The sequence below is a fragment of the Lonchura striata genome, chromosome 1, assembly GCF_046129695.1.
Source record: "Lonchura striata isolate bLonStr1 chromosome 1, bLonStr1.mat, whole genome shotgun sequence".
Taxonomy (NCBI): domain Eukaryota; kingdom Metazoa; phylum Chordata; class Aves; order Passeriformes; family Estrildidae; genus Lonchura; species Lonchura striata.
Genome location: NC_134603.1, coordinates 107,970,051 through 107,993,883, shown reverse-complemented (window position 1 = coordinate 107,993,883; position 23,833 = coordinate 107,970,051). Strand labels below are relative to the sequence as shown.

General features: G+C 36.6%; 1 protein-coding gene across 28 annotated transcripts in view; it reads left to right on the top strand.

Annotated features, from left to right (window-relative positions):
• The window catches only part of CLASP2 (cytoplasmic linker associated protein 2), a 140,706-nt gene that overhangs the window by 57,910 nt on the left and 58,963 nt on the right, over positions 1-23,833 (top strand). For all 28 annotated transcript variants that reach the window (XM_077786454.1, XM_077786455.1, XM_031503912.2 and 25 more), the window contains 5 exons: positions 13,977-14,056; positions 18,417-18,509; positions 19,151-19,296; positions 20,805-20,940; positions 23,315-23,385. In XM_077786454.1, coding sequence (XP_077642580.1) covers positions 13,977-14,056; positions 18,417-18,509; positions 19,151-19,296; positions 20,805-20,940; positions 23,315-23,385 — 526 coding nt within the window. The remainder of the gene's footprint in view (positions 1-13,976; positions 14,057-18,416; positions 18,510-19,150; positions 19,297-20,804; positions 20,941-23,314; positions 23,386-23,833) is intronic.

Genomic DNA, 23,833 nt, shown 5'->3' with positions numbered 1-23,833 from the left:
TTTTGCATGCAAGACTAACACACATAGTACCAAAACTGAATGCTTAGGTTGGGCTTTCAATATGGGCTTTTAATAATATTTTACTAAATATAGATAGTTTTTAATGTAAATTTTTTTTACATGTAGACTTTCACTCTACATGCTCTGCAGTAAAAACAAGCTGAAGGGAGATAAGAACAGAATAACCACTCACTGATTTTTCAGTTAATCTAAAATTACCGTAGTAAAGCAGGTTAAAACCCCAGAAATTATACACTGTTTTTTCTCTTTCTCCTATATTGCCAAACTTAATTAAAATTAAGTATGCCAAAACCAGAGTACTTCAGTCATTCCTTGCTTTATACAATCTCCTTTCAGCTTTGAAAAATATTGGGGCGCGTTTACATACCCATCTATTTCCCTTCTTTTTTTACTCTATACGGTATTCGTAGTCAGAATTTTAATACAGTTTTTACAAATCCTGCATCTCCTAATCAAGAACATTAGTGCAGATGCCAAATACATTTCTTAAACAGTAAGGCCATAGTCTCTTCCAGAAGTGAGGAGTTTCCTGTAATAATCTTTATATGAACAATGACACTAGGTCAGACAAAAGGCCTGGGCAGTCCACTCTCCCATCCAACATTGATCAGAAACGACTGCTAGAGACACTTACAAGAACAGATGTGTCTAAAGGCACACTGTCATTATGGGACAAATCCTGGTTTTAGAAAGCATTATTGTACAGAGAACCATGGTCTTTGGAGAGCCCAGTTAGGGCATTCTATTCTGTTTATCCTAGAGACTTCCTGGATCTTTATGACTACAACAAAACCTTGATGCTCTTTGACATCGAGTTTCTGTAGGATCTACTTTGCAGATGCCTAAAGGACACGTAAGATTTTTCTCCACCCTCAAAATTGCCATCTCCATGGAGTAAATTTATAGTTCTGGAGTAAATTTATAGTTTATTTGCTCTTGCTGATGTAGTAAGGATCTTCCGTATTCTACAGTCCCAAATCCTTGTGCTCACCACTTCATTCCAAGTCAGTAGTCAGTGGGAGTGCCATTTCTTGCCTTTTTGTCATAAGCACTGGATGGGTATTTCAGGCTTTCACTGCTCACCTCGTGCTTCTGCCGTCCTGTTGGTCCTGCTTGTCCCTTTTCTCTGACTCTCAAATATCCATTAATCCATATTCAGAAGTTGCAGTTCAGCCTTGGGGGAAGAACTAGCAGCAGCTTCTTTAACTGTGTTGCTTTTTATTTCCCTTCCACAAAAATCTCCAAAGTCATGTCAGTGACCTGCATTTGAAGCAAGTTTTTACTGCAGTTTCTCCTCTTCAGTCTTTTGTGACCAGCTAGAATTTAGTGCAGATAGAAATTGTATTGAGCAAAGTCTGAGATATACTGCAAATTCCATTCATTTAAACTGCCTTTTATATTTTAAAAGATCCCAGAGATCCTTTTCATAGCATGTTGCTTGACAAAGGTGTATTTTCCTATTACCTGTAGGTGGCAAAATACAGGTTTTTTCTTGGGTCCTGAAAGGATTTGAGGCTACTCTGCCTTGATGCCAAGAAAATTGAACTCCTTAGCCATGCTGCTGGCTTTCTGACCTGCTGACACCTGCTGAATTATACCTCAGATGCCCGTGTGCTTGGCTCTTCATTATGTATGTCATGGAGATGGTTCTTGAGGATGAAATGGGTAATTCTGCCACAGCCCAGATATGCTGTTCAACTGAAAGGACCCATCCAATATTCAAAAGAAGAATTTCTCAGTTTTGGGCATTTTCCGTGTAATGTAGGAAATGTGCTTTGGTGGCTTTGGAAGTGCAACATCATCATCCAGGAAGGCAGGTGAAACAGTACTTATATGAGCAATAGCAGTGTCCTGCTTAGCCTGGAATTCTCTCTCCTTGTGCTGGGAACGATTCTGCCAGACATTTTCCTGTTGGCATTCAGGATGGGAAGGCTTGTAAAACTTGTGGATTTGCTGACAGGTGTGATCAAGCCTACTGAAGACAGCTTGCCAAAAAAGTACCAGATCAGGCAGCCACAGTGGTTTCCTGCCCTGGGAGTAAAGAATCCAGCAGACTGTTTCTCCTCCAGCTTTTCTGCTTTGAGATGTTCAGACACTGAGCTTCTTGTTAGTGATGAATGAGAAGTGATAGGTCTTCCACTTAATGGGACAGTTCTTTGTTTGGCATATTTCTTAGTCCATGGTCAATGTACTTTGCCAAGTTAGACCTGTGCCAGCAAGCTCGTTGCTGTTCTACTTCCTTCTGGTACACTTGCTCTCAGCTCTTCGTTCAGGTGGTGGACCCTCTCTAAATACCTCTTTGCTCTAAAGTCATTTCACTCTTGTGTTCTGCCCTTGCAGAAATGGATACTCAGGAGCTTTCCCTTGGCAGTAGGGCTCAAACAGTTTTTTAATCATAAGGGACACCATCATTCACAGTAGAAAAGGACTTGAGTATGTCAGCCAAATGAGCTATATTCCTGTCCCTGTGCTGTTCAAGATCTCTTATAGGTCTTTGGCAAGTTCTCTTGCAAATGTGAAAACCCTGTTCCAAGTCTTCTAGGGAATTGCCTGCTTGTATACTATTTGGAAGCTTTATGTAAAATAAGTGTTAGTAGGAAACCACAGGCTGCCTTAACAAGAAGTCTGGCATCCTCTCTTTTCCCAAAATGTCAGTTTAGGTCAAAATGGATTAAGTAGTTTAGTCTTCAAAATGGATTAAATACAGACCTGGTGATTCTTCAAGAGAGCCATGTGGCCTTTGGAAGAAATGCTTGCTGATGAAATATAATCATGACAGACGTTTCTGTTAACTTTCTTTCGAATTTTTTTTTTTTTTTCAGAAACCTCTGTGGGACTGGAGCATTAGTCTTAGTGTTGTAATTTGAAACAAGGTGAACTTTATACTTCTTGCAGGGTTTTCAGCAGGAAGATACTGTATGGTGTATTTTTATCTGTAATTCATTGGAGTTGTTTTCATACTTAGAACATTGGTGGTCTGGCAATATTATGTATTGGTTATTGTTTTACACTGACAGTATTGTTACACTTTTTGAGGTAACTGGAAAGCCTGGTTGAACTGGAGGAGCAGTTTGGCAGTAGAAGGCTGTGAGAACTATAGTTACTTAGAGGAGCTGTAGGAAGCTGTTCCCAACTTCAGGAAACGTTAAGTTAGTTTTTTGTATCTGCCATTATACTTTTTTTCCCTTCTCAATAAGACATACAGGTCTTTGTTGAAAAGTATTAAAATGGTGCTTACTTGGTTTTTTTGGCTCAATTTCCTAGCAGAAGACATTTGGACGCTTTTAGAGGCTTTAGTAGGACAAAATTTAAATGAAAAGGCCCTGCATAAAACAAATCTGAGACTGAAAGATAGGTGAAATCTCAGCCAGTTGAAGTTAACCTCTTTAGAACTACATGCTGTAGTTAAAATACATTAGTGTTAGAAGGGCTTCAGTAATTGTGGAACTGTAAATACACATGGTTAGTGAATAGATTTGAAACAAGATAGACTCATGCTCACTGTATTGATTGTCTCCAGACTCAAGAGAATTCTATGTTCACTTGTACAAAAAAAAAAATCATAATAATCAATGCCTACAAGGGTTTTTAAAAAAAATTGGAATTCTGCAGGAAGTAAGTTTGTTAATATCTCCTCTGTTATTCTTGTTAGCCCTCATTAAGTGATTTCCAAAGTGCTCTGTTTATTGTGTAAAATAAACTAGGATTTTTTTTGGTTTTTCTTGTTCTACCCTGGCCCTTTGTATGATGTAAAGCTCCTCTGAGGTAATATTAGAAAGCAAAGGACCCCTGACATTCTGTGGCACTTTGTTTCTGTTTTGACTTTCAGGTGGTGATGAAATTCAAGGATTTTTCTTCAACATCCCAGCTAAAAAGTCATTTTGTCATTCTGATCAGCCTTAGAGATTAGCCTTGGGTATCAGAGTCTGAATCAGAGAATTTCTTACAGAATGCCTGTTTTCTTCCTTTTCCCCACAGTTAATGTCAATTAACTTCTATCCCAAAAGATCCTTGCCCATGGAATTGCTGGGTTGCAATCATGTGGTCATGAACTGCTATTTTAATCTAATCCAGAGTTCAGGGAGGTAGGAGGAATTTCAACTTTCTGTGTCCTCTGAGAGTTACCGGATTTTGTTGTTGTTTATTCTCCTGAATGACACTTGATGTTAGGGTTCCCTTCCATATGATCGGTGCTCTGTTCTCCTTCGACCATTATAAATGGTTGTGCAATCACTGGGGTTTCCATTTGTGTAAAAAAAACCTTCCTTTGCAACTCTCTTCAGCAGGGGGATTGAAAAATCCACCTTCATAAGGAATCTGAATGAAACAAACAAACATGATAAATTATGAATATATATATATATGTAGTCACACCTATACATATACCTTCAGAAAATAAGTATATGTGTCCATAACACTGTTCATTGGTCTCTGTGTTCTCTGCGTGTCACCCAAGTGATAGTTCATGCTACCCTGTTTTTCACTAAATTTCTAGAAGTTTCAGTTAAATTGTAGGATTCATTATGTTGATAAAAGCGTGATATTATATCAGACCGTCTTTTCTCAAAAGGCTCATAGTCTAGAAGTCAGCTTACAAACAGATAAAATTGGGGCACAGTGGAGCACAAATGAAGAGGTCTGGAGATAAAAGTGCACTGCAAGATGTAGCCCAGACTGCTTGTGACATCTCTGTCTTGGGTTCTGGTCGTAGACATTTTACTGGCAATTGTGGTTGTACCAGACAGTAAAGAGAATAAGGAAGACAACCCAGCCCTTGTTTAGCTGCTGACACTGAGTACAGATTATTTGAAGCAATAAGAAGGGGAAGCAATTTGTTTATATTTTCATGCGGGTTAAACTAGAAGGAAAAAGAGGAAGGAGGGAGGAGGAAGATGGTCTAAAAGCAGCTGACCCTGCCATTTGGAGTCCTTATGGACTGTGACTGTGTTGAAGAGTAAGCAAAGACAACCATTCCAAAATGTTCCTGCATTGCTGCTTTGCGGAGTAGCAGGTGTGATTCCTCTTTATAGGGTGGTGTGTTGTTGTGTGGGAGAAGAGTCTTAATAAACTTGTTTAGTTTCTTTTGACAATGGTGTATGCTTAAGTATTTGCACCTGTATTGGAAATTATTTTTGGACTGTATAAATTAAATGTTTTTTAAAATATAAGAGAAAAAACAACACTTCAAAGTCAAGTTATTTTAACCTGATGTCTTACCCTAGTGAACTTCTAGAAGTAAAAGATAAAATGTATTATCTAGAAGATGTAGAAATGGTAATTGTGTAGTTTGTGGTGACAGGTGGTATGAATTGTTGTTAGTAAAGTGTCTGTATAAATTGTTGCAGAATGGAATACACAAATGGGCACTGAAAACAGTAATGAAAATTCTGTATTACTGAAACTATTACGTCACAGTATCTCAAATCATTCTGTTTTGGCATCAGAATTACAGATCAATTGTACAAATCAATGGTTTGTGTTCCTGGTTATTCTCAGTAATTTCTGTAATGTAAAATAATTAGTGCAATTTTCCCCATTGAGATGTAAAACTAGGATCAAATTGAAGTAAAATGTAAGTAGGCTGTTAGGAAGTTACATTGAAAATAAGACTAATGCTATAATGTTCATAAAGCTAGCATAACTTCTGAAGTCACCTGTTGAAACTGAACAAATGGGCTAGGGTCGCAAATGTATGTCCTTTTAATTATTTATGAAAACTGAGTGCCAGGAGAGAAAATTAATATATGAGTGCTTTGAAAGATTACCATGGGAGCATGAACACTGTGCATGAGTTGAAAGATGACTGCATGAGCTTCCAGTTGAGTACAAACCAACACTAATCAATTTGAGATAAGCCTAAAAAGTCAGGCATCTCTGTTGTTGCTGCTTGTGGAAGTGCTTGGCTTCTTCCACATCCAGGCTTTGGTCTTACCTAATGTATTCTGTCCAAACTTTGTACTAAGTTTGCATTGTTATTTTCCTTGATTTGTAATTTTCTTATTTACTGTGTGCTTGGTAAATGTTTATTAATTGAATTGATCACCACAGCATGTCTGTGAAGAGTTGGTATTATTAATCTTTTATACCTGTGAAACTGTGTACAAAGGAATTGAGGCTAAACTTGCTGAAACTATGCATTCAATTTTGAGATTTAACTTCAGACATTACTGATTAAGTTTCTTGAAGCATGTAATATTCAATACATAATTCCAAAGGAATTCACATGCTCAAGAGCAGCTTCAAATTTTACTGCATGTGTGCTGGTGCTGTCATCCTCAGTCTACCTAAGAATTACTTTGTCCTTCCTCTTAGTACAGGAGTCCTTTATTTGTACCTGATAAACATGTCACACCTCAAAGTTTGAGATGTGCTGTCCTAATAGTTGAAAACCTGGCACCACCTTCTTCCTTGTAAGGGCACTCACTCCTAATTTCTGCTTGTCCCTCTGCTCCTATTCTCTCCTGCAGTGTGTAATTGTATGGAGAGACCTGTTTAGCATCTCAGCCCTCAGAGACAGCACACTCACTTGTTGGGTAGCAACTTCTGTTCATGAGCAATGTCTCTGGCATTTAGGAGAAATGTTTTAATGGAACAGGCGCAGTATAGGTGGGCTGTCTTGGGAAGTTCTCTAACTGTGTCTGCCAAATTTCTAACATAGATAAAATAAGGGATACAAGGTATTGTAAAGCTATTTCAAGATACTGTGCTGTTTTGTTAAGTTTATGCTGCTGTTTCAGTTTGAAAGGCTTTCTGGGTGCCTCAGGGATGATGACTTGGGCATTGGAGGAAGTGGGGTGGACAAGAGTGAATGTCAGTTACTGGGGCTGAACATGACAGAATTTATCTGTCAGTTCCCTTAAAGTGGACTTTCTAGTGAATATATTTCTATTCTGCTTAGTCACTTGAATTGTTATCTAAGCTGGTTAAAATAACAGCAAGGCTTTGCCAGGAGATGCTGGGGAGGAAAAAAAAATTGTTCATTTGGGTTTAGTATTGTATCTGATGATGTAAAAACCTTTTTCTGAAATTCATTTCAAAAACTCTGCTGGCTTGTGTTGGAACAGCTGAACAGATTTCCTGATACTAGTTGCCTGCCTGGGTGTCTTTGTCAAAGGCATCTCCAGTCAGAGGCATTTTAGGCTGTTACTGAATCGTGAACTGCAGTGGCCCATGAGACTGGTACGGGTTCCTTTTGCTGCTCTCTCACTCTCCTGTTTCCCTATAGGCAGGTAATAACTACTATATGACAGATGTGTTGAGTAACCCAGTAAGTTCATCTCCCAGTGAACTTCTCTTTGTGAGGTTTCTCTGGTAGACAAAGTGTGTGCTTGCAATAATTTATGGTAACAGAGAGGCTTTGGAGAACGGGTAGTTAGTTGTTTGCATATGCAGTTGCTGTTGTCTCAGGAAATGGACACAAGGCAGTGGAACTTGAGTTGATGAAAACTTATCTAAGCTAGAATCTCTGCAGCTCTTAATGGTTTGGTCTTCCCCACAGTTTTATTGTCAGAGTTGTGTCAATTAGCAGCATAATCTATTTCTTAACTTGTATAGCAAAACCAGTAAGTGGTGCTGACAGTACAAGTTACTTAATTTTGTCTTACTTACTACTTAATTTTATCTAAGTTGGTCTAATTATATCCATCTTATAGGATTTACCAGTGTAATTATCTGAAACTATGGGTCTTGTCTAAAAAAAAAAAAAAATCTTGTCTAATCTTGATCCAAGTGGTTTTTATTTGAGCAACTGCTGCTTCATTGTTGCTCTTAAATGTTTTCCTAACTTAAGCAGGCAAACTGAAAGCATCTATACTGGGTGACTTTCAGTCATCCAAAGAACACCACTGTGCTTCATACTGATACTTGAGACTGAAGAATACTTATTTGCTAGTTTTATGGGTGGTTTTATTCAAGTATGTCAGTTGAAGTTCACAGATCAGTTTTTCAAACATGGGAATAAGAACATTTTGAATGTTAAAATATGTTAATACATCAAGGTCTCTATGCACAGTATATCAAATAACTTTAGATAACTCAGTAATTTAAAATGTGAAGGGAATTTTCAAAACTTCTCAGTCTCCAGCCTTTTTCTGATCATTTGGTTCCCGTTTTACGGAACCAAATTTAGGAAGATATACTATTCTAGACTATTTTTGTAATCTCATGATACTTGGAAAGATAAAGAGAGTCCTTACTGACTTACTGAGATTGAGATCAATCTGTACAGGAGGGTAGTATCAGAGTAATTTGCCTTAAAAGTCACCCTTGCCATCTCAGAGGTTGTAATTCAGATCATGAAGCACTGGAAATTTCCTTCCCTGGCCCCTAACAGATACCACTTTAACAGTAAATAATGAGGCCTGACCCAAGGATGAACCAAGTAGATTTTGCAAAGACTGAGAGCTACAGAAGATTCAGGAAAAATCCCTGTTACAGACACTAACAGACAGCAGAATGTACATTCAAATAATTAAATATGACCTTTGCAACATCTGCCCACTATGGCTGGGAACAGAATGTGGTTATTATTGCAAGTACCATGCTGAAGAAACAATTAGGTTTTGTTTCTTCATCATTGATAGGATTGTTGTGATCTATTATTTATAGTTTGTGTGTGTGTTGGCTTGTTTGTTTATTTTTGTTTGGTATCAGCACTTTCCTTAGATCTGCTCCACTCCCGGTCTTGTGAGAGAGGCTGTCCATTTCACCATGTAGCTTCTGCAGTTGTCCTTCCTTGAGTTCATTTTGTTTAAGTATTGCTCTATTCCCTTCAGCCTGTACTTAGACTTTCAGCAGCTGTACTTTTTTAAGCTGCCTGGGCTGATTTCCTACCTTGTCTTCTCTAACTCATTTGTATCCTGAGTCAGCCACTGGATTGTGCTGCCTTGGTGTTTGTATGGCCCCACAGTGAGGCAGACTAGGGAACTTGCTCAGTGACACTATTCATCTTGGCCAGTTTATTTTATTCTCGTTTTAGCCCCTCCCTTTTGTGATTTAGTGCTCAGCTGTACCAGTGCTGGAATGACAGAGGTCAGTAGGAGTGAGTGGGAGTTGCCAGTTAACCTATTATATGAAAAGCTGAGTAAGTACTTGAGCTTATCCTGCCCATTTATCCCACGCCGAGCTGAAGCTGCTGCCTGCTCCTAATTTGCAGCTGATTGTTTATTAACCTACAGAGCCAAAAGGGTAACAGTAGTTTTTTCTTTCAGTCCAGAATGAACTGCATGTTTTGCTTCAGTTTCTGATAGATAAGAAATGAAGCTTTTTAATTAGCTGAGACAAAGGTGTAACATTTCGTTGTCTTTCCAAAAAAAAAAATTATAGTCCCGATCATTTTACTGTAGGTATGTTCTTAAGTAAGATAGTTATTTCCTACAGTTAGAGATTTCTGAGTGATAAAAGACATCTGAGAAACAGTATCCCTTTCAGAGTTTACTAATGTTAAATTGTGATGCATGTTGTATCAGAAAATAGTTAAATTTTTTTAGGAAAACATTTTGACATTTTGAGAAAAGTATTTAGGAACAAAAAGTGAAATGGAGTTTTTGAGTATTTGTTATACTCCTAAGCTTCTATACCCTGAAATTCCCTTTTTTCACTGTGAAAATTTTTATTGTGAAATTTTTTCAAAGGACTTATGAAAGTAGAAAAAAATGAATTTGACTAGTAAAGGCCTGCTACCAAATACAAATGGAGCAAATTTTTTTGTACTTTTAGGCCAGCACTTGTGTACTTTATTAACAGTTAGGCATGTTTTGAATAAGCAGTTCTCTTTTTCAAAACAGGAATACAAGTCCAAAATCACATTCAGAATCTTTCTTTTTCCATATAGTGTTGCACCATTGTTTTGTCATCCCATTATGTACAGATTAGTAGATAATACTGGAGAGAGCATCAAGGCAGTAGAGCAAGTGAACATTCCAAAGTTGTGATATATTGGAAGTATTTCAAGTGTTTCAGTCTGAAGAGGGGAAAAACTCAACCACAGGAATTAACTCCTGGGTGAAAAATTGATTTCACAAAAGGCTGGGTAATTCCCTTGCTTGCATACAGTACCCCTTTCTGGTGTTGAGTTTTCTCAGTGCTGAACTTGGCCTTATGACTGGAATAAACCTTCCAAAAAAAGACTCCTAGGGCCTTGCAAAGTGTTAGAAACCTTTATGTTTAACTCATGAAAGTGTCATCTCTGTTAGCAGTCTGCAGGAAGTGAGGGATATGCCTCTATTTCCAGAATCACTGAACTTCAGTTTAAAAAAGAAAACAAACTGAAGATGCACACACTAAAAAGAGAAACCTATCAAAACCCCCCACCACTCCCCCCAGCACTTCAGCTGCCATGATACACTTCTATTTCAAGTCTGTCTGTTATGTTTGATATAGTCTCACTAGCTTCCTGAAGGGGAACTGAGGCTTCCAGGGCTCTCTGAGAGTCTGTCTAACTAGAAGGCTTGAAGGATAAGAAAAAGTAAAGGTTTGGAAACAATGTGCATAAATGTGTTGCATGTATTTTTATTCCTCTCCATTAGACAGTTTTTTCTTCTGGGTCTCAGGTGAAAAACAGCTCAGTTGGAGTCAAGTCCAAAGACAGGGAAATATAATTATCCAGTTGATGAGGCTCTGGATTTTAGCTGTGTGCTGAGCACTTAAAGATATTAAAAATGCAATGGGGTTAAAGCCCCCTAGAATTGTTTATAGTGTTCTTGCCTTTAGGAATGCAGTAGCTAAACTTGTCCGTATTTGGTCAAAGGACTGTATGTGCCTTGGGGAGCCTTGAGCATGCACTTTTCAGTGGAAGGAATTAATACTAGAGAGAGATACAAGAAATTAGTAATCACAAGCTTGGTCTGAGAAGGTAAGGAACAAAACATCTTATACATGTGCTCTGTCAGATATATCAGTTTGGGGTCTGGAGACAACACTGTCTGAATTGAGAATTTAGTAAAGCTCTGGTGTTGCTTTCGTGGAGGAATCAATCCTTACAAAAGCCTGAGAGATCCTTTGAAGGCATTGCATGTGTATGACTGTTATGTATCTTGTTAGCACAGTAAAATACTTTCTCCTGAATTGGAAAACAGCAGGTGGACTTCTGTCATTTTTTTATTGCCTCTACAGAAACAGTGACTTGGTAAACAGAGTTGGTAAAAAATATGTATAGATTGGAAAGGGAAGGGGAAAATGGAACAGTATTTTTCCTCTTTAGGCAGTGTGGACTTCTGACTTCTATATTACATGAAGAGAAGTTACTTCATACTTTGCTTTGGTATGCATATGCCATCATGCAGTTGAGGAGAAAGATCTGTGAAATAGAAGTGAAGTGTGGTTTACAGATTACTTTGAACCACATAATACTTTTTTTTACCAGTTAATAAAACAACTTTTGGAGAGTATTAATTTAAAAGAAAATTGGTTTGTGGATGTGAACTAGTTGTTGAAACTCAGGAGGATGGAAAGGTCTCTGTGTCTGGACTCTGTCAACTGAATTTTAAATAATAGTCTGTCCCTCCTCTTTCTCTTTTAGAAGGAAAAAAATGTCATTCCTTGGATAAAGGATTTTTCCTTACTGCTCAGGATGAATTACTAGGTGATGCTTAGGTGCTAGAAGTACCTGTCATGTAACGCATGCTGTTTCCTAATTTTAAAAGTGATACTTTAGGGCAGACTGAAAGTAACAGCATTTACTTACTTAGCAAGGGCAACTTCATCTCCTTTTAATCTTTTTCTTCATGATGTACAGCAGTGAACTAGAAATACTTGAAGTCCAAACATCTTTTCTATATTTTTATGTTCATGGCCTATATGTGTCAGTTTGTAATGTTTCTGTAGTTTATTCCCTAAAAAAGTTGGTAAGGATGGAAATGCAAAGTACTTTTTTTCCCTGTGTTAGCATAGGTGTTTGTGTATTTATGTAACTGAATAATAATACAGAGCTTTTATAACCTTACTTTTCTATTTACTTTTCCAGAGTAGGTACTGTATATTGAATCTGTTTTGTTTCTATTAGATTTTCTTAAATGTCAGAGTATTTGTGGACAAACAAATGAGGTTATGAGCATGTACATTGCTGTCTGTACCACCCACTTTAACATGTTTGCACCTCCTACTTTTACACTGGGCCAAATTCTAGGTGTCTCCACAAAATTCTGCTCTGACAAGCGTATTTTCCCTTTGAAGAGCTGTACAAGTTTGTGTGGCAGAGAAGGATGTGTTCTTAATCTCTTCATTTTTTTTTTAGCTGCTCAGATAGTCATTACATTTATGGAAGGGTTTGTTCCCTCTACTCTCTGGAAGGAGAAGGAATAAGTGGTTATAATTTATATTTTCTCTTCTGGCTGCCACTGGCAATTGTGACAGATGGTGTTGGAGATACACATGTTGAAATGTGTTGTGTACAGCATCTCTTTATAGCATCCTTTGAGGCTAAAGCCTCAAAATCTATTAGGTATTCCTATATCATAATGCAGGTACTGTGTCCAGATTCTGTGGTTTTACACTAATAAGCCACAAAGGTATGTGAGAGATCTTGTTCTGCACAGCAGTGTTGAGATCTAGTAAGTTTGCCACCAAATTTATAGTAGTAGTGCACCCTTGTATTTCCAAACGATACATGTATACAAACATAGGAGACTTAATTTCCTTCACTATAATTAAGAGATCAGGGACAGTAAACCATGATTCTTAGAGTGCAGCCACCAAAATTTTTTTTCTTCAAGAATTCCTAGCTTTTTGTTCTGATTGACCACTCAGTCTCTTAAATGCTTTTTCTTTATGCTTGTTCTATAATTAGTAAAATATGTGTCTTCTCTGTGTGATACCTCCATTTCATTCTGCCACTTAGGGAGGGCATTCTTCCATCTATCCTGTAGGCCTCACTCTGAAAGAGGCACTTGTTCCCAAATACTCATTTGCTATGACGAATTGTTTTTCCTTTCAGAAAGGAAATGTTCAACTGGACTGATTCCATGTGGTCAATATGTTTTGTTGTATTACCTTCCTGATGCAATTATTGAAGATACTTAAGGGTTCTGCCAAGCTTCACCTTGTGCTTGGAGTAGACTTGTAGCATAGCCTGGACTTAAAGACCTTGTTCTTTGATTTGATAGCAGACTTGAGCTAATTCCTTTTAAAAAGGGAGCTTTCTCAATAACCCAAGTTTTTGCAGGAAAGCAAAATCCAAACATTGTTTTCAAATACAGTTGTCTTAGCTTCTAAGAAAAGATGTTAATGAAATTTGCAAGGTATACCAGTGTGAAACCAGCAGGTGGTTACCTGTCAGTATTCTGTCATGTGAGAAGAGTTCCATCCTGAGTGGTCAGAAAACAAGGTCACTGAAGTTCAGATTTTGCTCCAGTGCAAATTCTCCTCACCGTGTCTTTTCTTTTGTTGTTGAAGTTCTTGTAACCTTAAGACTAAGAAATGTACCTCACACTTCTTAGATTAATGTGTGAATAATGGAAAACACGAAAACCAACCCCAAGACTTTCAGGGTTGATTACCTAAGACACATATGTTAAGACAAAAATTCATCTGGAGGAATTCCATTTAGTGATGAATAGTGCTTGCTCTGGTAAATAATTTGAAATTTGGGGCTTTATTTTAGAACATTTTTGTTGTCAGGGTGCAGGTCTCAGAATTAAATGCAAATAGCTGCTAGAGGATTGTTTTATGAAACATGTTTCTGATTAGACACAAAAATAAAAATTATGACACCATTAAAATTGTCAAATTGGAAATTACCTAGAATTGTTCGTTTTGGGTTAAAAAAAAGTTGTTTTTTTTTTTTCCTTATGGTGAAGTCAGAATTCAAGGTCTTGTGATTCTACACATTATGTACAATTCTACATGCAGCATTTTTGTAAGATGAATGATTGAAAGTAGGTGTGGTGAAAGATGCTTTTAAGAGATTTAAAACCTTGATGTGTGTTACATCCTGTTTAACAGTATTTTTTTTTTTTTAGGTTCCTCTAAAGAAGGAGGAGCTGGAGCTGTGGATGAGGATGATTTTATTAAGGCATTTACAGATGTTCCTACTGTACAGGTGAGATTCTGTGTATATTCATGTTTGTCTTCAGAAATATGTTATTTGTAATAATGGGTTAACCTGCTTTTAAAATTTACATAATTTTACATTGTTTTAGGCACGTATCATTAGTTTTCCCTCTTTCTGACCTTAGAGTCTCCATGGAAGGCTCATCATATTTTCCCGGGAGTTACCAAAAGAGTGCCACCTTTTCTTTACTGTCCTACTAATTATTACTACATTGTGTTTTGGCTAAAATGCCTTATTGCTTTTCTCAAACTTTTTCAGGGAACTTGTGAAAATAATTGGATGTTTTAATAAGAAAAAGATTAACATGATGTTGGGAAAGTAATAATAATAATATAGGCAAATAATTTAAACAGCAAGAATGGTATTTTCAAATTTGCGTGAATTGTAATGGTGTCTGGTATACATGTCCTTATTCTAGTAGTACTTAAAAAAAATTCAATCTACTGCCTTATTTTCATACTAATGAACTTGTTGGATTCTGAGTTCTTAATTAAAAGATCAGATTTGAATTTATATCCTTTTAGTGTGGGAATTGCATGTATTTGATACTTTCACATAGTTGAGTCATTGAATATGTGTGTAGCATACAAGGGCTATTTTGAATAAGTTTTCCTTGAGCAGCTGTGGTGTGGAACACAACCAAAATCTCAGTAAGCCATAGTTCCCAAATGACAGAAGGATTTTCTAAGACTCCCCTTTCTTAATATGTACTTTTGTTCTATTTTTATTTCCCAAGCATAGTTGTTAGATCTGCTTCTGCAGGCAGCAATACTGTCTGCTTTCATGAGGGAGCACTCAATCTCCATGATCCCTGTCACATCAAGGAGGTCTTTGTCTAACACTGTAAGAGCTTTATGTATCTTTGCCTCTTCAGACTGTGTTAAGAATTCTTTGGAGGATAAAAACATGCAACTCTCAATATTGTTTATTCCTGTTATGTTGAACAGAGCCATGTTCCACAGAACAGAGAATGTGTAGTTCAGCATCTTAGTGTGTGCAGTCTCAAGTACAGTCCCACACAGAGTTCTCTGATTACTCAGGCTGGTTAGTAACACTGCAGGAACAAAACTGGGGTGACCACATGGACCAACACATGTTATTTTCTGTCTGACTGCTGAATGGCCTAGGAAGGTAGGTCATTCTCTAAGCTTCAGGAGGTAGAGAAAGATGTTTGTCTTTACTAATCTCCCTCAAGCTGAGGTGAGGAGGCAGGCGAGAAATGTGTAGCTGACACCAAAATTACCTATTTGGCTCATAGATGAGCATGCAAGAAAAAAAAAACGTTATTTTTTTTCTTTGTCCTTAGGAATAATAACTTCCTGGCCAACTTCATGCTTCTGGTTGTGGACAGTCTTTGATCTTTAAGAAAAAGAAAACCAAAGCAGATTTCACATTCTGTGACCATGTTAATTACTAAGGAAGTGGGATATTTCTCTGTTAGACTTGTGAAGAAAGAATGTTTGTGACCTGTAGTTTTAACAAATTATCCTAAAAGCAAAGGACAGCATGAGGAGAGAGAGTTGTTTGATGTTACTGGGCCCATTCCTGTGTCTCTTCTGTTTTCACTGTATTTATGGGTTTTAGTAGTGGCTTCAATGAAAGTAAGAAAGGAAACTATATGGAAAACCAGGTTCAATTCTGGATCAGGATTTGAGTGCATTTGAATTAATCAAATAAATTGAGATTACTTACTGTGTGGATATGTTTTAAGTCATCCGTAAAAGTCTCCAATGGTAGATCTGACTTTCCAGGAAGCTTTTCTTATGACTGCTCATCTTTTTTTAGGAATGTTATATTGTTTACTTGTACCCAGTTTTAAATCCCCGTATTGAAAATACTTGCCATAGTTATTATTTACTTGTGTTTGAACTCTTAATTTTTGCTGTCTTTGATGTTACCAGTTGCCTTTAATGCGGTGTGTTTATGTTGCCCTCTAATGGATAGCAGCAGTTTATGAAGAAGATGGGTGATTTTTAGATGTAGTCTGATGGATCTGTGTGCCAAAATGTACTATAATAACAGGATTGTACCTTCATATTCAAAATTACAACCATACTGTTTTTACATCTTAAACCGTTGCTGAAACAGAAGAAAATTCTGTTTGGGATATTAGGAGTAACTCCCATTTGTAGCTAAAATTTGTTTGAAAAGAAGTTCAGTTCTTTTATAAAGTCTGATGTGGGAACTTGTGAACAAAAAATACATTATGTCAGTGGCTGAACACATAATTTAATCTTGGCCTGCTAAAAGTATAATTAATTGTGGCCAGGGAGAAAAGAAATTATTAAAATACTGCCTTTTATTCCTATGAAATTAAGGCAGGTATGTGCAGTCTTGAGAATACAGGATTTTTCAGTGGAATTACGGTTTTAATTTAATGACAAAATAAAATTATACCATTTATTAAATTCTCCACTGCAATGCCAATTTGAATATTCCTAAGTCCAGTTCTATTTGTGCCAGGTAATTAAAGAAAAAGATCAGTTATTTGCCTGGAAATGCTATATAGGGTAGACATTAACCCGTTGTAGGGGTTGCTTCTGTGACTGCCTAGGGCCCAGCATGTTTTAGTCTTGCAGCAGTAACTATACTGTACAACATGGTCTCTTATGACACAGAGGCTGACAACAAAAAAGTTATATTTTCAGGACTTAATGAAACAGCTTGCAAGAAGTTTTTGTACCTTGACCAAGACTTCTGAGATTTGAGTGTACATTGAACAGTCCTCAATTAGATACCACCAAAAGGCATCATCCTGCTTCCCTTCTTGTTGCACCTTGCTTTGTGATAAATTCACAGAGAAATGCTAAGTTTGCAAAGAAATTTTCGCCTCTCTTGTGGGATGAGCTTGCTGTGTATTAAAGGTTTGAACTGAGCCAGAGACAGGTCAAAGAGGCTTATGGTAAAGGGAGATTCTGAGGAGATTGAATCATGTAATGAATTCTGATGGCATGAAGTGTCACTGTAATATAAAACTGCATCTTGAGTTAACCTTAACCAGTGATTAGCCCTTTACACTTTCAAAGAAAAACTAGTCCTTTGCACTTTCACGGAATTTTCTTTCAAAGAAAATTTTCTTTCAGAATGGAAATGAATTTTGATAAAAAAGCTTACTGAGACACACACAATATTTTTTTTTAAGAGTATGATACTTACAGAATTAGTGTTAGAATAAACTAGGGTTGTTTAACAACTATTAATAGGCTACCAGTATACACAAATATATTAAATGGTGTTTCAGGTGGTGTCAGGTACTTGTGTATGGGCTGGTGAATTTTGCCCAATGTGATTATGTAAAAAAACTTCTGATCCAAAAAAATTGAAACGTTCAGCTGAAAATGCTTTAAAAAAAACAAACAAAACAAAGCTCTGGCCAGATTAGCTTCTGCTTAGTAATTTGTTTCATATTCTCTTTAAGTTTTTCTCAGTCTAAAGAGAAAAAAAAAACTTTAAATTTTGTCTGTGCACAAAAGGAGGCAGAAAAAAGCATCCTTTGAGTTATGTCCAGGAAAATAGAAGGGAAATAAGTTAATTTGAAAACAATATTTTTTCATGAGTAGGCTTTTTATTCCTTTCTTATTTAAAAATCTGTTCTTATACATGTACAGTTCAATAAAGACATTAATTAATTTATAAACAAATAGTGATTGTCACATGATTAGATTATTCAGGCTTCAGTATTGGTGGTCTTACTGTATAGTGAGAATTCTGTCTAGAGGTGGCTCTTTATATTTATTTACTGACTGTGTTAGTTATTAAATGATAGTCTTCAAGTAGCTATACATAGAGAAGCTATGGAATCCTTTTAATTTAATTTTTCAGACAAATTCCAATTGTTCTCACAGCCCAGTTGTTCCTTAGAGTCCCAGCTCCAAGAGTTGCAATGAGTTAAAATGTTCGTTGAGTTTCATTATAAGAGTATGAAAATTGAAACTGAGTTGCAGTAGTATTGCAGCAGATTATCTAAAACCTCTGCTCCTATTGAATTATTTATTTTTTTAAGTGAGGTTAATGAAATTGTGGGTATGGTTAGCTCATCACAAAGGTGAATGGTAAAATCTTTGTGATGAGCTTAAAGAAAAGAAAAATTCTGGAAGGAAAAATGTTGCTTCTTCAGCTTTTCTTTTTTTCATGAATATTCATTATACATGGATATCCTTACAGATTGGTGTTAAAATGCCCGTTTATAACTCTTACACAGGTCTCTGGAACTTTGGGAGTAAGATTTGTGGGATTAGGATTGTATTTGCATTCTTCTCAAGATATTTTTCTTTATCACATTACCTGGGATATTAACAATGTGAACTTCTTCTTGGTTTTTTTTTTTTTTTTATTTTTAATACTTCAGATCTATTCTAGTCGAGAACTTGAAGAAACGTTGAACAAAATCAGGGAAATTCTATCAGATGACAAACATGATTGGGATCAGCGAACTAATGCGGTAAACTTTTTATCTGATTTCAGGCTTGGGTGGGTGTATTTCATAAAGCACAGAGAGCCAGATATTTTAATTTTTTTTTTCTTTATGTTGTTACACTCCAGGTAATGAAAGAAATTTTGATTTTAATTTTTGCACCTTGAATTTCTGTATACCAAGTATGTTTGAGTATTTTTTAAGTATAAAATGCGTTTTTACTGACGTTTAAAGGGAAGATTTTCTAGAAGCCATCACATATGTTTAAGTTTGGCATTTATGCAAAGTTACATATTCTACAGGTTAACTGCTAGCAATAATATCTCTTGTGTACAGCTGTGAAAGGTTACACTTACAGTGTTGACGTATTTGTGTGCATGTACCATTTATGTTTTTTAATCAGGTTTATGGCATCTTAATTTTTTATAAACAGGTATATGAACAGAATTATTGGTTTGATTTATATTCTGGACTCTTAAGAATTTTTTTTTTAGCTCTAGTACTTAATATAAATTTTTGGCTGTTTTTTTAAATTGCTGCCATACATTTTGAAAATTTTGCTTTAAAGGCATGCCAACATGTATGTTTGCATAGTGAAGCGGTTCCTTTTCTTGTGTTTTGAAATGCATATTGGCAGTGTCCTAACCCAAACATGTTGGTTTTTTTAGCTGAAGAAGGTTCGGTCCTTGCTCGTTGCTGGAGCTGCACAGTACGATGGGTTTTTCCAGCATTTACGGCTGTTGGATGGTGCTTTCAAGCTGTCAGCCAAGGATCTCAGATCCCAGGTGGTTAGAGAAGCCTGCATTACTGTAGCGTAAGTACAGTTCGTGTGCCTTTGTGCACCTTGCTAGATGTTACTGTGGGGTTGTCTTCGAGGTGCTTTCTCAGTGTCCCAGGAGAGATTCTCGTGTTGGACTGCTGTAAATTGTGACTGAAAAAGTCAAGTCAGGATCTGAAGCCACAGAGGAAAATAAATGCTTATAAGTATTTGTTCTCTGAAGGGATAGATGTAGTTGATAATCCTGTAACAAATTGTATGTGAATAACCAGTACCATCATTGCCAAGTTGTCATTAGTGCAGGTTAATACAAACTGCTGTGAATGATATTGGGGACTTAATCTTAGGATCATTTATGCTTGGGTGATTGGCACTGCACTTCACTGGCACTGCTTGTAAAGACAACGTGAATAGCACTGTAGTGGTTTGAACGTAGAGCAATTTTGTGAGATAATACCTCTCATGGAATCATGGAATGGGTTTGGGTTGGAAGGGACCTTAATGATCATCTAGTTCCAACCCCGCTGGCAATGTTGGGACACTTTGCACAGGACCAGATTGCTCAAAGCCCCATCCAGCCGAACCTTGAACACTTCCAGGGTTGTCTCTTGGCAAGAGACAGATTACCGTGATAATTTTAGAAGTTGTGGCTAAACTAAAATATAATCTTCACCATTAACATCTCATAGACTCCTTTAAATTCAAGGGCAGAGGGGAAAACCAGAGTAGTCTTTCCCATTCCTGTGTTTTCCATGACTTTCTTTATCCTCTGGAAAGACATTAGTGTAACCACTGGTTTTCAGTGGCCATCTGAAACAGGAACACCAGAGAGTTCATCCTTGCTTTTCTGGTCTCCTGTTTGAACAGACCAAGGGGAAATGTTGAAGCATACAGCTGCCCTATCCAAGGAAATAGAAACTTTGAGAAAATAATAGTAACATTTTCTAACATGAAGTCAGAAGAAGTGTAAAAGTACTCTGCAAGTGTTCTCATCCAGGCCAACAACGTGGAATTCTCCATGATCCCTAAAACTTTGATATATTTGATATGTCATTTGCTGCTGGCTACAAATTCTTTTTATATAGTCTTTCTGCATGAAAAAACTATTTGTTGTCACCAATGGACAGTTAAATTACTATAAGTGGCATGTGTTCTTATATTTGTTAAAACTGAAAACGTAACCTTTAACAGGCAAGGGAGTCAAATTTTATGGTTGGCTGATTGTGGTGAGTTCAGTAGTTTTGCCTGCATGCAAAAGGAAAAAAAAACCTCAATAATTAATTACAAATTTTAGATGTATACATCTCAAAGTGTGTTAAAAAGCAGAAATACAGTGATACTTTATATGGACATGAAAATTTCAGCTTTCCAATTGTAGTATTTGTTTTTTATTATGAAGTAAAGTAATTTGCATTTGGTTTCTTAGTGTGCCTGGAAATTGTGAAATTGAGAAAATGTGTTGTTTGGAAAGATGAATCTTTAAAACCCACAATGAGCTTTGTTATTTTAAGACTAAGAAATTAATTTATGTGTTCTCTAAACAGCCACCTTTCAACTGTTTTGGGAAACAAGTTTGACCATGGCGCTGAAGCAATTGTGCCTACTCTTTTTAACCTGGTCCCCAACAGCGCCAAAGTGATGGCCACCTCTGGGTGCGCAGCCATCAGGTTCATCATCAGGGTAGGTGTTCCAAACTCGCTTTGCCTGCTAGGAATTTTCAGGTAGTGGTTCTTGGCAGAGATAACAACTATACTGAAATACAGGCTTTTAAATCATTCTTTAACAATAAAGGAGTAATGTTTCTCATGGGTGGACAAGTACTACATATCATTGAAACTAATTGGCAGCATTGTCATAGTAAAGATGGAAGAATAGGTATGAAAAGTAAGTCTGTTTTCATAGTTTTAGGGATTTTGTAAAGTGTTAATTGAAAAGAGACCGAGTGTATTTCAAAGGGTAACAGCTTTTAACTGCCTTTTTGGAAAAGATGAAGTCAAACTAGTAGCTAAGAAATTAGCAAGAATTTGAATAGTGCAAACAACAGAACAAAGGTGTTTCTTTCTACATATACACTCCATCCCAAAAAAAAATGGAACCATGGAGTTAATGATAAAATGTTGAAGAGGCTACACATACCTGGATCAGTTCAGAAAGCCCAGGTTCATGAAAGAAAAGTCCAATAGAGACTTGAATTTTTAAATTCAAGAACTTTATAAGCTAAGTCTCCAAAGCTATATCATATGGAACAGAGGAGTAGTCTATCCTAGCTGTTTTCTGCTGAATGTTCTTTGAGCATCTACTGACTGGTGTCTCAGGCAAGATATTTAGAGTCCGGGACTTGTACTGATACTTTTGTGTTTCATGTGAAGTGGAAGATTGCCTCTAGTTTCTACATTAAAAGTTGTGGTGTTCTTAATGCCAAGCGCTCACTGTAATTTACTATGATTTCATCAGTGGTTTTAATTTTCTAAGTTGTTGGAAAACCTAAGAGGTTTCATCACCTAAACCTTTTGTTGCCATCTTCAGTATGGTTTGGAATGTGTACTTGCTCTGTTTGTCTGTGTCTCTGATAAAGTGCTCTGAGACCTCTGCACACATTACCTTTGCATCAGCACTTGGGCTAAGACAACAATTCCTTGGTATGTTCTCTCCACACTTAGAGTCCGCTGTAAGATGACACAGACTTGAGAGTGAGGGAAGGATACACAGGATAATTAAAGTTGTTAGAGAACAATACCATTTGCAGTAGTGTAAGACAAGCTCAGGCATGTAAGAAATGATAAACATTCACCAATTATATTAAATTGGCTTTATTGGTTCCATTTATTTGAAGACAGTCTTACACATCAGTTGTAGTTGCCCTGATTTTGTTTGAATTTGTTCTTCTTAGCTGTGACTTAGCATAGCGTATTTGAAGCATAAAAACAAGAAAATCATATCCACAGTGTTCAAATACCCAAACAATAAGTGGCATATGTGAGGTTTTTAGCAGAAAATTCAGATTTCTGAATTAAATATCAAAAAGAAGTGCAGCCCCATGCCCCTTTGGACTTCTGTCCTATGGACTAGGTGAGTATTGGTCAGGGCATCTTTGATCTATTGAGTATTTAGAACCCAAACTGCTGCAGTTTTTGGAGTCAGGGTTTTATTCAAAAACTCCCAACAGCATCCAGTGACAGCCAGTTCACTTCCTGGTACTTTACTGTGTAATTGCTGTAGAGTGTGTTTGCATCAAAACAGGGAGGCTGTATTATACCAGTGATCTTGTAATTTCTTAATTGGATAGTTTAGTCTTAAAAGGCTGTATTGGAAACTGTTTACTGTAGGTGTTTAATCAAGAAAGGACTAAAGAACTTAACTGAAAATAGATTTGTTGAATCACATTACTCTTACTTGAAATTAAAGTTTCTATAATTAGTTAAGAAAAGCTGAAGTAAAGCAGCTTTGATTCTGAATTCCGTAATGCATTTGGATTTAATGTAGTTTAATAGTTTTCTTCTCCCATCAGGTGTTTCCATATAGATTATATATATAAGCTTGCTTATATGTCAGTGCTTTTATTGACATATTTTGCATTAAAGGAAATTTGATCCTCATGGCAGTAATCACACTGATCCTTGTAAGAATGCCCATTATTTTCATATTCATTGATTCACTTTTTGTTCTATAACTCTGACTTTTAAGACAGCTACATCTATTAATTTTTTTCCCCTGTGGCAAAATTAAAATAGCATCAGCTTGCAACTCCTTTGAAGATACAGCTACATTTGAACTTCTTATATTACTTTTGACAGCCAAGTATTGCATATCATGATGTGGTTGTTGATGCCACTGGAAGTGGTTTTTGTTTGACCTTTTGGAAGAAAATAGCTTTAATCAATTGACATGCTAGCAGCAGTCTTTCATTTAATAGTATTCTATGATTTAGTTTTGGTAAGCATTTTAAATTATTGCAGTTTTTATTATGATTATTCTATTGGAATTAATAATTACAGTATAAATTCAGGATTCAGGAATGCTTTTCTCATTAACTGTTTTGTCCTTTTTTTGTCAGCATACTCATGTGCCACGACTCATACCTTTAATAACAAGCAACTGTACCTCAAAATCAGTTGCAGTTAGAAGGTAAGTACATAACGAATTAAAATTATCAAAGCTGTTGCTTTTCAAAATATGATTATCATATGTAGAAAATTAACAAATTAGAAGATTAGTAGACATAAACTCTGAACACACGAAACTGTTACCCGCTAAACTGCAAACTACAAAAATAAATTTCAACCTTCAGACAGTGGCAGTTATGCTAGGACATGGAGCATCCATGTGTTGTGGTGTTCAACAGCTCAGCTGCATCTCCAGCATGTTGTTTTCTCTGACAACATGATGCTTGAACACTTCAATTGACTCTTGATCAAATTATTTGTTTTTTGACAGTGTCATTTCCTGCACCAAATCACACAAAAGCAGTTAATGGTGTTTCTGGACCAACTCTAGTCCTGAAAGTGATGTCACTGTGTGTATGCAGGAAACAACTTGTGCATCTGAATAACTTTCTCTGAGTCTAAAATCTGCA